The sequence below is a fragment of the Phyllobates terribilis genome, unplaced genomic scaffold (assembly GCF_046119375.1).
Source record: "Phyllobates terribilis strain yellow unplaced genomic scaffold, ASM4611937v1 Scaffold_11__3_contigs__length_659146591, whole genome shotgun sequence".
In the NCBI taxonomy this organism is placed as follows: domain Eukaryota; kingdom Metazoa; phylum Chordata; class Amphibia; order Anura; family Dendrobatidae; genus Phyllobates; species Phyllobates terribilis.
The window spans coordinates 272,121,284-272,137,865 of NW_027362771.1; the positions used below are offsets into that span (position 1 = coordinate 272,121,284).

The 16,582-nt window shown below is 37.3% G+C and overlaps 1 protein-coding gene across 2 annotated transcripts in view; it reads right to left on the minus strand.

Annotated features, from left to right (window-relative positions):
• SEMA3A (semaphorin 3A) overlaps nt 1–16,582 on the minus strand; it is a 274,816-nt gene that overhangs the window by 28,574 nt on the left and 229,660 nt on the right. For both annotated transcript variants that reach the window (XM_073652330.1, XM_073652329.1), the window contains exons 12-14: nt 12,335–12,426; nt 10,296–10,337; nt 3,353–3,510 (exon numbers count right to left, since the gene is read on the minus strand). In XM_073652330.1, the coding sequence (XP_073508431.1) occupies nt 3,353–3,510; nt 10,296–10,337; nt 12,335–12,426 (292 nt within the window). The remainder of the gene's footprint in view (nt 1–3,352; nt 3,511–10,295; nt 10,338–12,334; nt 12,427–16,582) is intronic.

Here is a 16,582-nt window from a genome sequence, read left to right on the forward strand (position 1 = left end):
TCCTTGATGGAGGAGCAGAGGTTCTTGGCCAAAATCTCCAGGTAGGCTGTGCTATCCATATTCCCATGGATGCGGACCAGATGGCCAGGCCCCTTGGCTGAGAAACAGCCCCACAGCATGATGCTGCCACCACCATGCTTGACTGTAGGGATGGTATTCTTGGGGTCGTATGCAGTGCCATCCAGTCTCCAAACGTCACGTGTGTGGTTGGCACCAAAGATCTCGATCTTGGTCTCATCAGATCATAGAACCTTGAACCAGTCTGTCTCAGAGTCCTCCAAGTGATTATGAGCAAACTGTAGATGAGCCTTGACATGACGCTTTGAAAGTAAAGGTACCTTACGGGCTCGTCTGGAACGGAGACCATTGCGGTGGAGTACGTTACTTATGGTATTGACTGAAACCAATGTCCCCACTGCCATGAGATCTTCCCGGAGCTCCTTCCTTGTTGTCCTTGGGTTAGCCTTGACTCTTCGGACAAGCCTGGCCTCGGCACGGGAGGACACTTTCAAAGGCTGTCCAGGCCGTGGAAGGCTAACAGTAGTTCCATAAGCCTTCCACTTACGGATGATGCTCCCAACAGTGGAGACAGGTAGGCCCAACTCCTTGGAAAGGGTTTTGTACCCATTGCCAGCCTTGTGACCCTCCACGATCTTGTCTCTGATGGCCTTGGAATGCTCCTTTGTCATTCCCATGTTGACCATGTCTGAGTGCTGTTCACAAGTTTGGGGAGGGTCTTAAATAGTCAGAAAAGGCTGGCAAAAGAGATCTTTAATCCACACATGTGAAGCTCATTATTCTTGGTGCCTGAACTACTTCTTAATACTTTAGGGGGACCAAACAGAATTCTTGTGGTTTGAGGGGTTGAATAATAAATGACACTCTGAATTAACTTTTAACGTTTTAAAAAAAAAACAAAAAAAAAAAACAAAAACAAAATTTGCTGCAGTGCATTTCCCACTTCCAGGCTGATCTACAGTACAAATGTCACAATGCCAAGTTAATTCCGCATGTGTCAACCAGCTAAATCTGCAGGGGGTTGAATACTACTTGTAGGCACTGTATGTGTCTATAGATTAAATATATGCTATAAATATAAAGTATTTACTTCACTTGTAACATGCACACTACTTGTAGGCACTGTACACTGTATGTATTCTTGTGTGTATATATATATTATATATATATATTATATACACACATACATACATACACACACACATATACATACACGCACATACTTACACATACACACACACTTGTGCATATACACTACCCAACATTGAAACTAGAACACCGCAGCAGAGAATTTGTGAAATGATGGAAATCACAGTGTTAATAGACATGTTAATATTATGCAAATGATGAAACAATATTTTCAAAACATCTCGATTTATTCAGTTTTATGTATTAGTATCATGCTCAGAAATACACACATGTGCGCACCTTGGAAGACCATCAGTGAAGTTATTAATGTTTGACTGAGCAATGCTCTGCCATGCTGAATGCTCTTGGGCATGCAAATCATCAAGACCCACTGCAGTTACCATTACAATTGCCGACCAATGACGTCCCAGATGTGCTCGATGGAAAGCATGTCTGGAGACGCTGCAGGTCATGGTAGTATATTTAGGTCATGCAGGCTGCTCACAATAGCACAAGAAATATCTCAGAAGCTGTTTTCCAACATGACAATTATCAGGCTGCATATTGCTTGTGCTACTGCGAGCAGCCAGCATTGCTTAAGCGTGCTACCGTGACCTGCAGCATCTCCAGACTTGTCATTGGTCGGCAATTTGTAGAGGGAGCTGCCAGCAGTGGATCTTGATGATTTGCCCAAATGCATTTAGTGTGGCTAAACATTTCAACATCCATTAGTAAGCTCATTAACTACATGGAAAAGAGTGTAAGTGAGTGTATTTCTGCATGTGTGCTTATACTCGATGATGAATAACTTGAGAGGTTTTGATAATTTTATTTCTATTTTTTCACCATTTGCATGTCATTAACATATCTATCGAGGCTTAGTTCAATGACATTTTCTGCTTGGTTATGCAAATTTTATATTGAGGAGTATGTGCGTGTATGTGTGTACACACACATATATATATATTTATATAGATATAGATATATACACACACATACATATTTATATATTACTGTTTTTTTTAATATAGAACATTTGTGAAAGTCCATTCATAAACAAAAGCTGAGCACACAAAGCTTGGCATAAATGGTAAAAATGTCATTGTAGAAAATGGCTAGAGGATTTGCAAAGTCAGGACACAGCAAAGGGGATTAGTCTGAGAACAGAGCTGTAAATCCGCTTCTAATCATCTCACTCAGCTTCCTGTATGCAAAAGTCAAGTATTCTTGGTGTAGAGACACTTGGTTGCATCAGTCATGTCAGCTGTTATAGAGGGATAATCAGTTATTTTCTGCTGGGGATCAAAGTCATTTCATACAAAGGCAGAAAGGGAAGTGTGCTGCGTCTCGGCTGCCTCGGAAGGTTGTTTATTGAATAGATTACTTACAGTCTACTTTGTGCATGCTAAGAACAGATTGGACAATTGCACAGAGGTGATTCAATTTGTTCAAGGACATTTTCAATAGAAAGCAATAACATTCAATTTCGAGATCCCATTGCAAATGTGATTGTTTTCTTAGCGTAGAATTCATTTGTTTTATTAAACTTGGCTGCCCACTCGAATTATCTAATATATCAAAATAAACCACCGGGCACAAGTAGATTCTCAAGGAAATTCCCCTTCGTAATATTTTAAGTCAAACATGTCAAAGAATAGAACTGAGTAATTATGCCAATCTATTTATAGAATTAAACAAGGATATCAAACAAATGTCATATGTGGAAATTAAGTCAACACATGAGTTTATGAAATATGAGCCACGAAGCATTTCCATGCAGCTAAGTGGTAACTTTGTCTGCGCTCAACTGTGGTCTCAGATCTTTGATATGTAATGAATGAGGGAGGAACGTCGGTTCAAAGGCAGTAATTATGAGTCATTCAATTATATGATAATTAATGAATTAATCAGTATGATGACCTTTCATGATAATGCGTCTTTAACATTGTGCTCCTTTTAATTTAGTTTTTTCTTTCCGAGGCTGCTTCAGGACAAATGGACATATGCATGTTTGAGGCATTTCAATTCATGCCATAAAATAAAACTCAGCAGCTCATACCATCTGCCCTCTTTGCTTTCTTTCCTATAACACCAAGCAGCCATATGTTATGGAGATTATGACATGTCGGAAGAATGTTAAAGGCACACTGAGTGTGTAATACTCTACAGGCTAATACAATAAGCAGTATGTCTTAGAGGTTATCACCTTTTAGCAGTAGGAAAGTAGCGGGAGCATGAAGAACCATCCCAGGCACAATAGGGGTCCCTGGCAAGACAACATTCAGCACATGCTTTTCCATAAACATCACAGCGGTGTAAAGGGATCTGGGAAACTCCCATCGGTGAGCCAATGTACAGTTGTTGCTATAAAAAAAATATTTTATTGTTAAAAGCAAAATGAGTGGAATAAATTACATGGTGAAAGCATTTCATTGATGATTTGTGTTTCCTAAAATTTGCTGGACAAAACAGTAAGAAGTTTAATCAACTTTTTTCTTTCTTTTACTAAGAGTATATGCCTTTCTATTTATTGTAACATTTGCCTTTATGATCACTATAATTTATGTTTCTCTAGTTTAGTTGAACTGTTTTTGCTTTATAGAGTATTTTATTTTTAGTATTTTTATTATTATTTCTTTTTATTATTATTGATTATCAGTACCATATTAAACACATTCAGAACAGTTGGAATTTTAGTTAAAAAAAAGTATTTCCCATCAACTCAAACCCTTCTCTAAATTTGGAACCACTGTTGATCTACCTCAACTGCTGCAAAAAAAAATACGGTATTAATAGTAAATAATAATCTTTTTATTTATATAGCGCCAACATGTTCCGCAGAGCTTTACAATTTAGATAATATCAACAATGTCCATATTGGGGCTCACAATCTATATTCCCTATCTGTTTGGAGTGTGGGAGAACCTGCGGGAAACCCCCGCACACAGGGGGAGAACATGCAAACTCCTTGCAGATGTTGTCCGTGGTGGGATTTGAACCCAGGACCCCAGCGCTGCAAGGTTGCAGTGCTAACCACTGAGCCACCGTGCTGCCCAACATGATACTTCTTTAAATTAATGTAATCCAATGTCATGGTGAGTTGTTTCTGCAGCGGCTCTCCTTCCTGACTTACAGGGGAGAAACAAAAGCAGGTGATCTCCCCTTTAGTTATTCTTCTACTGCATTTAAAAAAGGATATCTATATAGAACATTCAGCTCTGAAGTCATTCAATAAGCCATCCATGATATTATAGTAAATATTGATTGTACTGACAATGGAGATGGAAATTAGTGCTCACAGGGCCCATTCTCCGGATATGTTATGTGGATTTATCCAGAACCTAATTTAAGGTCATGTTCACACGTGGTCACGGTCACGTTCAGCATTTGGTATTTTACATCAGTTTTTGTAAGCCAAAACCAGGAGTGGGTGATAAATACAGAAATGGTGACGTGTTTCTCTTATACTTTTCCTCTGATTGTTCCACTCCTGGTTTTGGCTTACTAATACTGATATAATATATAACTAAACTTCAAAACTTGATAAATAAATTTGTCTGGGATGGTAAAAGAGCAAGGATTGGAAGAAATACGCTATACAAAAACAAGTTGAAAGGTGGTTTGGGCCTTCCAATCTGTTCCGTTATTACTTTTCAAATCTAATAAAACAAAGTCTAGACTGGTTTAAAGAAAATGCCTCTTCTCCATGGCTGGAATTAGAATTGGCTCTGTACGGCAATACTTCTCTCCAGATTTTACTTGTAAAGCATTAATTTATTCCTTCTACTCCTAAACCAACCCATCCCATCTTCTTGGCTACATTGGAGGCATGGGAAAAATTAGCAAGATACAGTAAGAAATCCTCTAAATATGATGAAGATTAAGAATTTTCCTGTGTCCTGCATTGAACTTATAAGCAAATGGAAGGTTCCTGATTCTTGGTCATGGGCAGGCCTCAAACAGATTAGAGACTTATTCAGCGGGAAAATTTTTGTTTCTTTTAGAGATCTTAAAACTAAATATAAATCACTGAACCTAGACTTTATGGAATACCTACTGGTTAAAAACACTATACAGGGTTTGTTGCTCTGTAAGTCTCTTCTTTCTAATGAAGTTAGCCTTTGTTTGAGTAATATTAACCAAGAAATGTTTTGTTATACTAAAAGTATTTATAATGGCCTTAATTTTGACAACTCTATGGATAAAAATTCCCATATAATTAAATGGGAGAGCGATTTTAATTAATAATTTTTCTTGTCTCAGTGGGAAAATAGTCTGAAATATACCTATGCTTCAAATGTAGTCATGACTCTTCATGAATCACACTATATATTATTTTCTAGGTGGTATTATACCCCCCAAGACTTGCTCATATAGCCCCAAACCAATCTCCCTTATGTTGGAGAAATTATGGATATAATTGGTGACCTACTTCACGCCTATTGGAAATGACCAATAATTAGAAAACTATGGAGCCAAACCTGAATTTATCAACAAAATGCTCAAAAGAAATTTAGAAATCACCCCACAAATGGCTCTTCTCTCATTTAATATGGAAAATTTAGACCCTTTTGTTAGATCCATCCTGGTTCATATCTTTTCAGTAGTAAAAATTTTGATTGCATTTTTCTGGAAAAAAAAAATCCTCCTAAATTCTCAGATATTATTGAAAAAATAATTGCACATAAGTCATACGAATACAGATTTGCTATTGCAAATTATTCTGTTATAAAATTCCAAAAAAAATTGGATCTTTCCTTTATCTAAAACTGGATAATAATTGTAATTTTTGTAAACATTATTTTAAAATGTCGTGAAATAACTGATAATACACAATTATTTTGTATGTTTTGATTATTAAATGCATTGTTTTTCTTTTATGTATTATACTCATTACTGTTCTAAATATGACTTTAATCTGAGTTCTCCAATTTTTCCATTCCCTCATTCTTTTCCCTTCCTAATAAATATTTACTTCCACCCCCCCGACACACTTTTTTCCTTAAATTTTCCTGCCTCCCTCCTCTTCGCTCTAAATAATCTTTAAAATCCAATAAAAACAATTGAAAACACAAATACTGATGTAAAATACTGACCAAAATACTGAATGTGTGAACATAGCCTTATTTGTAGCATCTTAGAAAAAAAAATTATATATAAATATAACAGAACTGTCAAAGATGTATTATTTTTGTTTTAAATCTAAGACTCCCTTAGCCATACTACCACCTCCGCACTTCTAATAATACAACAATGCCTCATTGTTTGATTTTTAGCAGTTGTCTATATAGTACACCAAGTGAACCAATTAATCCTAATTTTTTCCTGCAGTTTTGCTTTTCTTTTTTACCATAGTATACAGTGGCCTTATGGTTATATGCAATATATGGAACACTACATTAAACTACAGTACATAAACTGTACAACATGTGTTTCTTTATAAGCAATTCCTAATCTGCAGCCGAATACAGTATCTGGATATTATGACAAATACAGTTCCCATCATTGGAGAAAGCCGTCCCCATTCACTTAGTGTCAAACTGCCCAGGAATTATAAAGACAGAGAGCCTTGAAGCTTGTAGCTGGGTTTCCGGACTTATTATACGGAGAATATATGTTTTGATGCATTTAACTGTACTTCTGCCAGCACAATAGATCCTTGCCTGCTCTCAAATAAAACATGTTCATTGCCAAATACAATTAACTCAAACAGACAGAAAAAGTTCCCATATGGACAGTACAAGCTGTTTCCAAAAGGCATTACTGCATTTCTTAAAATGTGTGTAATATTTAGGTAATGCCGCACTTAACAGCTAGAGATCTCCTGCCTTTATTGTATGTAGATTTACAAAAGCAATAGTGAAAACTATGTACTGTGCGACGGCATAAACAACATGACAGCCTTTCCATAATCCTTCTTTAATATAAATTCTTTTTTGCATTGTTTTCTCTATGTATTATGCATGGCTTCATCTGGAATTTCAGAACATTGCATTTGAGCGTGAACGAAAGTATCATGGGACGGCAGGACATTTAATGTCTTTTTTTAAAGTCTGCTTTCCAAGTTTAAAAATACATAGGTAAATACCAGTAGTTTCCAGATAATGCATCTAGAGAATGCAATTGTAATTCAGTTCTATTACTATGTTCATTCATCACAGCTTGGCACTTTGTAATAAGTTACAGAAGCTTTTATATTATCGTTCCATGTACTGTAAAGTGCGTAACTATGTCCAATAATCATATGAGCTGCTTTAGATTTTTTTTTTGTCATTGCACACAATTCTTATATAAAGTTATACTTATTGCTGTCAATTAAAAACATTATTTAGTGCAAAAACCTAACCCCTCTCTAACTGTCCGCAGCGGCAATTTTATATTACAGGTGCAGAATAGCCCATATATGGCTTCCCCTCTCCTTTGGTCACTTTGACAGATCTGCTCCTGCATTCTGACAGTGCCAGGAAACTAAGTATTAGTAATAGGTACTATTCTATCTCAGAAAATACCATTTATATATAAATGCAACAGAATTATTAATCATGTATTTTTTTTAAATCGAAGACCCCTCAGTCATACTACCACTTCTACACTACACTCTTATAGCTACAGTCCTGCTCCATCATTTGATTTTTATGTGATCAGAAGTTTTGTAGTTGGATATGTAGCACATTAAGTAAATCAATTTATCCTGTTTTCCTGCAGTTTTTATTTTTCACTATTAATGTAGCATACAGTGGCAATATAGTTATACATATTGGCAGAGAGGGAGAAGTTGGCAGCCAAGTGGAGGTGTTAGGCTATGTTACCATTAAGCATTTAATGTTCAATGTATTGATAGATCATCAATGCTATTTGCTTGGAACATCCCCATTGGGATCAATAGATTCAGTGTTTATTGAAATGATTGGAAAAACTGAGTGTTGTATATTAGTGTACCTCGGTCAGTCCCATAGACTGTGAATAGAGCTGCACTAAGCATGTTTGACCACCACTATTTTAAGTCCTCACAGTGAGGAGGAGCGGGGAATGAAGGCTCTGGATGTAGAGGATAGATCATAAATGCTGTTTTCTAGGAACATCACTACTGGGACCCTCACTGATAAATAGCTTCAGTGTTTATTAGGATGATGGAAATATCTGAGGGGTGTACCTGAGTGATGTACCTCTGTCAGTCACATAGAGATTGACTAGACCTGCACTAAGCATGCTTGAACACCACATTATTTTAAGTCCTAGCAGTGAGAAGGAGTGGTGAGGGAAAGCTTTGGATGTAGAGGCTAGATCATAAATGCTGTTTTCTAGGAACATCACTACTGGGACCCTCACTGATTATTAGATTCAGTGTTTATTCAAATGATGGGAACATCTGAGTGTTGTATCTTAAGGTACCCCTGTCAGTCCCATAGACTTTGAATAGAGCTGCACTAAGCAATGTTGGTCACCACTCTATTTTAAATCCTCACAGTGAGGAGGAGCAGGTAGGAAAGGCTCAGGATGTAAACTATAGATCATAAATGCCGTTTTCTTGGGACATCACTTTTGGGGCCCTCATTGATCATTAGATTCAGAGTTTATTGGGATGATGGAAATAACTGGGGGGTGTACCTGAGTGCTGTGCCTCTGTCAGTCACATAGAGATTGACTAGACCTGTACTAAGCATGCTTGACCACTGCCCTATTTAAGTCATGGCAGTGAGGCAGAGTGGTGAGAGAGAGCTTAAGATCCTCATTGTGGGAAACCCTTCTAAGGCTACGGTCACACGGCAGTACTTTGGTCAACATTTCACATCAGTATTTGTAAGCTAAAACCAAAATTGGTGCACACATTTTTTATTATACTTTTTCTCCAATTGTTCCACTCCTGGTTTTGGCTTACAAATACTAGATGTAAAATAGTGATCAAAATACAGCTGTGTGAACATAGTCTAACAATGGGACTCCTAAAGCCCCCATCACACTAAGTGAGATCTCTAGTGAGATCGCTGCGGAGTCACAAGTTTTGTGACGCAACAGCGACCTCAGCAGCGATCTCGCTACGTTTGACACGTAGCAGCGACCAGGTCCCTGCTGTGAGATTGTTGGTCATGTTGAAATGGCCTGGACCATTTTTTGATCATTGAGGTCCCGCTGGGTAGCATGCATCGGTGTGTTTGACACCTTACCAATGACCTCGTTGGCGACTCAGAACTGAGAAGTCGTCCCTCATCGAGGTCTGAATCGTCAGAGTAGCCGCTATGTGACAGGTCCCAACGACCGCTGACATCGTTATACAGGTCGCTACGGGTCGCCGTATCGTTGCTGTGTCGTTGGGAAGACCTGACTGTTTGACATCTCACCAGTGACCACAAAGTGACGCAGCAACGATCCCTGACAGGTCGTATCGTTGTCGGGATCGATGTTGCATCGCTAAGTGTGACGGTACCTTAACTATCAAACATTTATCTTGTGGAGAGGTGATGCATGCTTATTGTTGTAAAACTTTTTAAGTCTACCCTTTTGTTTTAACATTCCACAGAATTTGTAATCCACAACAACTACATAGATTCTGGCTTTCATGTTTTAAAAAGATGAACGGATGCTACACCATCTGGAAATGCTATCGCAGAAGTCAGGAGGTTCGGGAAATGAAGGACATGAACCTACTGTACAGCATATGATCTACTGTATATCTTGCTGTAATTTTAGTCATCATTTTTTTTCATTGGTAGAAAGTAACACGTGCATGAATGCATTGAAGAAGGTATTTAGAACTAAAATGTATTTTAAAAACATAACAGCAATATTATACAGTATATATAATTATGGGATGTGCTATAAATTACCATTAAAGAGTATTTCCTCTTTGGAAGTATTTCAATGCATGGAAAGAATATATGGCAGCATTAGAATTCAAGATAAACTATGGAACAAGTCATTAGCTGACAAGTTTACGTTGTGTTTATAACACAAGAGTAATGTGTACATTTAAAAGTTTCCTTTCTACATTGCCTTAAATGACGCTGCTCTACAATCTGCTGGGGTCAAATTAAAGGAAAATGATGCGCTATCACAATTAATAGATCTGCAATAGCTAAGTTGCTGTCAGGAACATGTTAAATTTATAGGGTAATGGAAACATAGTAAATGAAATAAAAGCCACTGCATACTTGCTTTGTGGAAATCTCCATGGATGAAATTGTAGTTGGCTCCTGTAGGGGAACGCACAAAATATAGATTAGCTGACACTCATAAATAAATAATAATCACATAAAGAAGGACAAAAATAAAAACAAAAGGTCACAAATGTAAAAATAGTAAGCCAATAAAAAATAGGATTTATTAACGTAAAACAATAGATATATATATATTGCTATTGTATATTATTGACTGCTAAGAACATGGAGCACCTGCACTTAGCAAGTGTTTGTTCATTTCATTAAGTCACTGTGATGTCTGCATAATTTTCAAAAAGTCATTATCCTTATTTCTGTGAATTTTTTTCCTTTCAAAGGTTTTGCAGCTATTCTGTGTATTGTTATAGATTGGTATGCCTTCCAGCTTTATACTCTGAGGTTTTCACATACTTTTACTCACATATTCGAAGCAGCCCATATTAACACTGGATTTTTAAACACCTGCAGGATGCCTTAGAGAGACTTTCATAAGCTGCACGCAATATGCGCTTATTCATGTAGAAATAATATTTCAAAGGGTTGAGGACAACTCACTTCTTTGTAAAAGAATATAGTTGTGCAGACAAAAAAAAATGAATTTGGCAAAGAAAATGAAAGATTTTAAAGGAGAGAATAAAGAGAAAATGATTACAAAGAAATATAGCTGCTCTATGGAGAACAATACAGCAATAAAAAAATAGAATTTACTAATACCAATTTAATAACCAATATATTAAAGGGAACCTGTCAAGTCAAAAAAAATGCTATTAACCTGGAAATATAGGGTTAATTTGCAGTTTAATAACATTTTATTAGCTGGCACACTGAATGCCTCGCTCCTGAGAGGAAATGAACTTTATTTCTTCTGGCAGCCTCCGACTTTCATTCATGGAGATGCTCACGGTGCGGCTTCAGTCTCCAATCAGTACATAGTGAGCAATGGCTGTAACCACGCCCCAGCACTGACTGACAGCTAGCTCAGCAGTGAATTAGTTGTGAGACAGCTGTCAGTCAGTGCCGAGGTGTACTTACATAGCCACCGTCACTGTATACTTAGTCGTGACTGAAGCCACGCTGGCCGCGCCTCTATGACTGAATGGCTGCAGGTAGAAATAAAGTTCCTTTCCTCCGGGCAGCCAGGCTTGCAGGGTGGTGGCTGCACAGTTTTAGAACACTATTAACTTGCAGATAAATCCCATATCTTCAGGTTGGGATTTTTTTTACATGACAGATTCCCTTTCTCTTTTTAATTATTGGCTCAATATATTAAGAATTTGAGTAATAGTATGTTTACATATCCTTTTTAGAAAATTCACCCAATAGGATACTCACATTCATTAAGTTGTTCTGTTACATATACAACTTGCCCAAAGATTTGTATGGCTTCTCTGAAAAGGGGCATGGCCTAATGTGCCAAACTAGGCAATTAATGATGTGTCAAAATGTTGGTGCAAGTATCTGGCACAAAGTAGGCCAAACAATAGGGTGTGTAAATTTAGACCAGATAGTCTTAAATTAGACAGATTATTAGAATAAACTACTATGATAAATCTGATGCACGTTAGAGGAGTTGTTTGGGCTTGTGGATAAAGCTTGCAGTCACTCTACACAACTGAAGACTTGTGAATCCTCACAGCGTGCACACTGTAAGCGGTAAGGATTTGCCAGCACTGGGAGCGGGCAGTCATGTGATCGTAAGGATGGGATCTGTATACTTCCAGCCACATTTTGACATGCTCAATTCAACACCTGTATTGAGTGAAGACATTCACGTCTACTCGGCAGGCATGTAAATCGCCATAACACTGGCACCAGAGAATCCTGACAGCACATAGTGTGCGCATTGTGTGGATTCACAAGTCTGCAGTCACATACAGTTTCTGTAGACAACCCCTTTAAGACTGTCTAGTCTAAGTTTAACAAATAGATACTATTAATAAATATGCCCAAGTGTGTTTAATAATCAGAGAGACAATGGCACAGTACAAGCCTACATCAGGCTATATCCACTATTACGGCACGGTTGTACCTACCCTGAACACTGTCATTTCTTCCAGAAGTACTTCCTCTAAATCATGCCAGGTCTCCTTGGGAACAGAAACAACTTTTAAAACAGTCCCAATGTCTGAAAGAAAAAACACATTTTGTATGTTATTATAGATGCGAACGAAATAAAAAAATTGAGGTTAGTTTATTTGTGAAATATGCAGGACAAATTACCAAAAACACAAAATAAATACCGCCAGACGTTCTTTATTTGCATTAGTGGTTTCTGAAACGTAAAAATTATTTAATCATCGTCAAACTATTAAATAGAAAAGGGCAACATTTTACTACTAGGAAATAAAGCTATATTGTACATTTATAGGGTATGAAATCAGCCACAGTACAAATAGATCAGAGAAAGAAAAATATCCAGAATAAATATAAAACTCTTGTTAAAATCAGCGCAGAAATGGCCTAAATAACGTATTTTATAATTTTAATTTTCATGATAACTGTTTAATATAGACTTTGGAACTCCAAACAAGAAGTCGTAAAAATATGTACATTTTTAAACTTTGTACCCTTTGTGGCAATTTGATCCTTGAGGTTTTAGATGAATGTGTATATGTGTTAAAACATAGTTTATTAAAACTTTTTTTTCCACTATAAAACTAGAAGCGAGCGGTATATCCCCAGTAGTATATGACATGCATTTTCTTGTACTTGTTATGAGTTTCTCTGTGTTTTATGATTGTTCTTAAACACTTGAGAACATATATCAGTGACCAAAATGTGTCACATATGTACAAAGGTCCAGATAACATCTTTGTTGATCTTTGAGGGCACTTGTCAAGCTGAAGTACAGCTAAATTTACACTTCACTCTCCACACAGCTGCATGCTGGAGGCACTTCATTTAACCTATATGGCATTCCCTTCAAATGTACAGTTTTTTGTCCAATCATTGGGTAGACAGGAAAAAAATGTTACTTTCTTTTCTTTCTTGCATACCATAAATTCTTACAAATAGATTTAAACAATAAAATGGTAATAATGGCCTTGTCAGTTGTTGAGTCTAGTAGTTTATAACTTTTAGACATACTATAATTTTTTTCTGTACGTTACGATACAGATCGCAACAAGGTGAAGTCTTGAAAACTTTAGTTAGATTTTGATAATTCATGCTAGCATCAGTCATGTAAAAATCTGTGCATAATTAGAATAGATTTTATTCTTGGTCTCTGCAAGTACTATTAAGTTTATCTTCTCTGTGTCTAAGTAAAACTAGACGGTAGACGTTATTGGTATGGGACTGCTGAAAACTAATACAGATACATATCAACCATGCTGAGTCATAGCAACAAATCAAAGTCCCTCTGTCATATCTCCTGAAACTAGTAAATGAAAACAGTTGCTATAGGCTTTCTTATTCTGGATTTCCCAAAAACATGACTGTTGTGGACTACAGGGAATACATCCCACAGGGTAACTTTTAATAAAACATTTACAGGAAAGGCCATGCTCTGCTTTTTATTGAAACATACATAAAAGAATGCAACTTTATACATATGGTATAATGCTTGATTAATAAAATCAAGCCAGATAATTCAGGATAGCAAGATTAGTTTTGCCTTCTAAAACATGGTAGATGTGCTTTTTTAATGATTTTATTAGGAGATTTGAGAAATTTAAAAAAATATATATAATTCCAATCTTTTGAAAGAAGCTTGATTTTGGCCATATTGATACAGTTATATGAAAAAGTTTGGGCACCCCTATTAATCTTAAGCTTAATGTTTTATAAAAATTGGTGTTTTTGCAACAGCTATTTCAGTTTGATATATGTAATAACTGTTGGACACAGTAATGTTTCTGCCTTGAAATGAGGTTTATTGTACTAACAGAAAATGTGCAATCTGCATTCAAACAAAATTTGACAGGTGCATAAGTATGGGCACCTCACCAGAAAAGTGACATTAATATTTAGTAGATCCTCCTTTTGCAAAAATAACAGCCTCTAGTCGCTTCCTGTAGCTTTTAATGAGTTCCTGGATCCTGGATGAAGGTATTTTTGACCATTCCTCTTTACAAAACAATTCCAGTTCAGTTAAGTTTGATGGTCGCCGAGCATGGACAGCCCTCTTCAAATGATCCCACAGATGTTCAATGATATTCAGGTCTGGGGACTGGGATGGCCATTCCAGAATATTGTAATTTTTCCTCTGCATTAATGCCTGAGTAGATTTGGAGCGGTGTTTTGGATCATTGTCTTGCTGAAAGATCCATCCCCTGCATAACTTCAACTTTATCACTGATTCTTGAACATTATTGTCAAGAATCTGCTGATACTGAGTGGAATCCATGCATCCCTCAACTTTAACAAGATTCCCGGTGCCGGCATTGGCCACACAGCCCCAAAGCATGATGGAACCTCCACCAAATTTTACTGTGGGTAGCAAGTGTTTTTCTTGGAATGCTGTGTTTTTTTGCCACCATGCATAACGCCTTTTTGTATGACCAAACAACTCAATCTTGGTTTCATCAGTCCACAGGACCTTCTTCCAAAAAGAAATTGGCTTCTCCAAATGTGCTTTTGCATACCTCAACGGACTCTGTTTGTGGCGTGCTTGCAGAAACGGCTTCTTTCGCATCACTCTCCCATACAGCTTCTCCTTGTGCAAAGTGCGTTGTATAGTTGACCGATGCACAGTGACACCATCTGCAGCAAGTTGATGCTGCAGCTCTCTGGAGGTGGTCTGAGGATTGTCCTTGACTGATCTCACCATTCTTCTTCTCTGCCTTTCTGATGTTTTTCTTGGCCTGCCACTTCTGGCCTTAACAAGAACTGTCCCTGTGTTCTTTCATTTCCTTACTATGTTCCTCACAGTGGAAACTGACAGGTTAAATCTCTGAGACAGCTTTTTGTATCCTTCCCCTGAATAACTATGTTGAATAATCTTTGTTTTCAGATCATTTGACAGTTGTTTTGAGGAGCCCATGATGCCACTCTTCAGAGGAGATTCAAACAGGAGAACAACTTGCAAGTGGCACTTTAAGTAGCTTTTCTCATGATTGCATACACCTGGCTATGAAGATCAAAGCTCAATGAGGTTACAAAACAAAAAAAGTGCTTTAGTAAGTCAGTAAAAAGTAGGTAGGAGTATTTAAAACAAGAAAATGATAAGGGTGCCCATATTTATGCACCTGTCAAATTTTGTTTGAATGCAGATTGCACATTTTCTGTTAGTACAATAAACCTCAATTCAAGGCAGAAACATTACTGTGTCCAACAGTTATTACATATATCAAACTGAAATAGCTGTTGCAAAAACACCAATTTTTATAAAACATTAAGCTTACGATTAATAGGGGTGCCCAAACTTTTTCATATAACTGTATGTTCATATGTTGCATAGCTTAAATTTATAAGAATAAAAAAATAGCTAGAAGATTATATGGGACACGCATGTCTTTCACAATGATATCTGTATGGTGTTTGTGTACATTATGGATAAATAAAATAAATGTGTTAAAGGTGTTGTCTTGTCCAAATCGATAAGTCTGTAGTCACTCGGTGTGACTGCAGACTTATGAATCCCCCCAGTGCATACACTGTGCGCTGTGGGGATTCACCGGTTTCTGAACCGGACTGGAAGGTATGTAGGAGTTATATATACTCTCAGCCAGAACCTGACTAGTGACCGCGGCATCGCGCCATATGATTGTGTGGAGTGAAGCCGCGCCGTCTAGTTGGCCATGCACACTTTAAGGCCGCGTCACTAGTTGGGGCGTGGCCTCGCTCAATACAAGTGCATGGTCCCGGCTCAGAAATCGGTGCATCCCCACAGTGCACAGAGCGTGTGCTGGGGGGATTCATAAATCTGCAGTCACACAGAGACCCTTTAAGACCAGTTTCTCAGCGCTGTACTGGGCTTATACAGTTTATAGAATAACAGACTAGCAGTTTATAGAAAATTAGCCCAAAATGTATAGGATTTTAATTCTGTATTGACTGGTATAAGGCATTTACAAATCATATGAACTCTCTTGAAGATACATCTTCGCTTTATCTGAAGTAGTGCTTAAAGCTTCTGGGCTCATATCCAAAACTGTGCCAGCTCTTCACACAACCACAAAAGCTTAACAATGTATAGTATTTTACTACATTCATTGCGCAGTTATCATGATATTCTATCACATTCAGCACTATTCATTTATGAAGCTTTTAGGCCTTTTTCTGGCACAAGGCACGGGGTGTGACTGAAACCTCAGAACTCTCTAAAACTGCACCACTGA